We start from the raw sequence: 960 nt of genomic DNA on the forward strand, positions 1-960 counted from the left end.
GCCCGTACGGTATCTGCACCTGCATCCAATGAGAACTCGTAGTACAGTGTTACAGAGTCATTCACTAAGTTAAGAGACTAAAGCTCACAATCGACGAGAGACTGAAACAGTGGCGTTTGTGTGCAGCTGAAGAACAACATTTTATTAAGTGCTTTAGATCCTGAAATGCACTTTAATAAACTATAAGTTTAATATTAAAAATGTGTCATCAGTTTCCATACCATCAAAATTCAGATCAGAACGAGCGTTCTGCTGTTTTTTGTGGAGCAAAAATAATTACTGATCCTAAAGCCGCAGGTTCTTTTAGCTATATAATGATCTAATTTTTCATTTTTATTTTACTTTCATTTTCTATTAACCAGCACAAAGCAGGCTTCACTAAGCTCCGCCCTCCCTGCGCTACACTTGAGTTGTTTGTTCTGAGAAAAACACGTAAATAAGCTTTGTGTTGAAGGTGCATTACAGGTGAGTTACAGGTGTGTTGTAGGTATGTTACAGGTGAGTTACAGGTGTGTTGTAGGTATGTTACAGGTGAGTTACTGGCGTGTTGCAGGTATGTTACAGGTGAGTTACAGGCGTGTTGCAGGTATGTTACAGGTGAGTTACAGGCGTGTTGTAGGTATGTTACAGGTGAGTTACAGGTGAGTTACAGGTGTGTTGTAGGTATGTTACAGGTGAGTTACAGGTGTGTTGTAGGTATGTTACAGGTGAGTTACAGGCGTGTTGTAGGTATGTTACAGGTGAGTTGTAGGTATGTTACAGGTGTGTTGTAGGTATGTTACAGGCGTGTTGTAGGTGTGTTACAGGTGTGTTGTAGGTATGTTACAGGTGTATTGTAGGTGCATTACAGGTATGTTACAGGTGTGTTGTACAGTGGGGGAAAAAAGTATTTAGTCAGTCACCAATTGTGCAAGTTCTCCCACTTAAAAAGATGAGAGAGGCTGTAATTGACATCATAGG

The 960-nt window shown here is 40.4% G+C and overlaps 1 protein-coding gene across 1 annotated transcript in view; it reads right to left on the bottom strand.

Moving 5' to 3' along the window:
- Nucleotides 1-399: 399 nt before the first annotated feature.
- The window catches only part of elp4 (elongator acetyltransferase complex subunit 4), an 8064-nt gene continuing 7503 nt past the window's right edge, over nucleotides 400-960 (bottom strand). Inside the window, 1 exon segment of the mRNA XM_072671975.1 lies at nucleotides 400-419. Coding sequence (XP_072528076.1) covers nucleotides 400-419 — 20 coding nt within the window.

This window comes from Salminus brasiliensis, unplaced genomic scaffold (assembly GCF_030463535.1).
Source record: "Salminus brasiliensis unplaced genomic scaffold, fSalBra1.hap2 scaffold_116, whole genome shotgun sequence".
Classification (NCBI taxonomy): domain Eukaryota; kingdom Metazoa; phylum Chordata; class Actinopteri; order Characiformes; family Bryconidae; genus Salminus; species Salminus brasiliensis.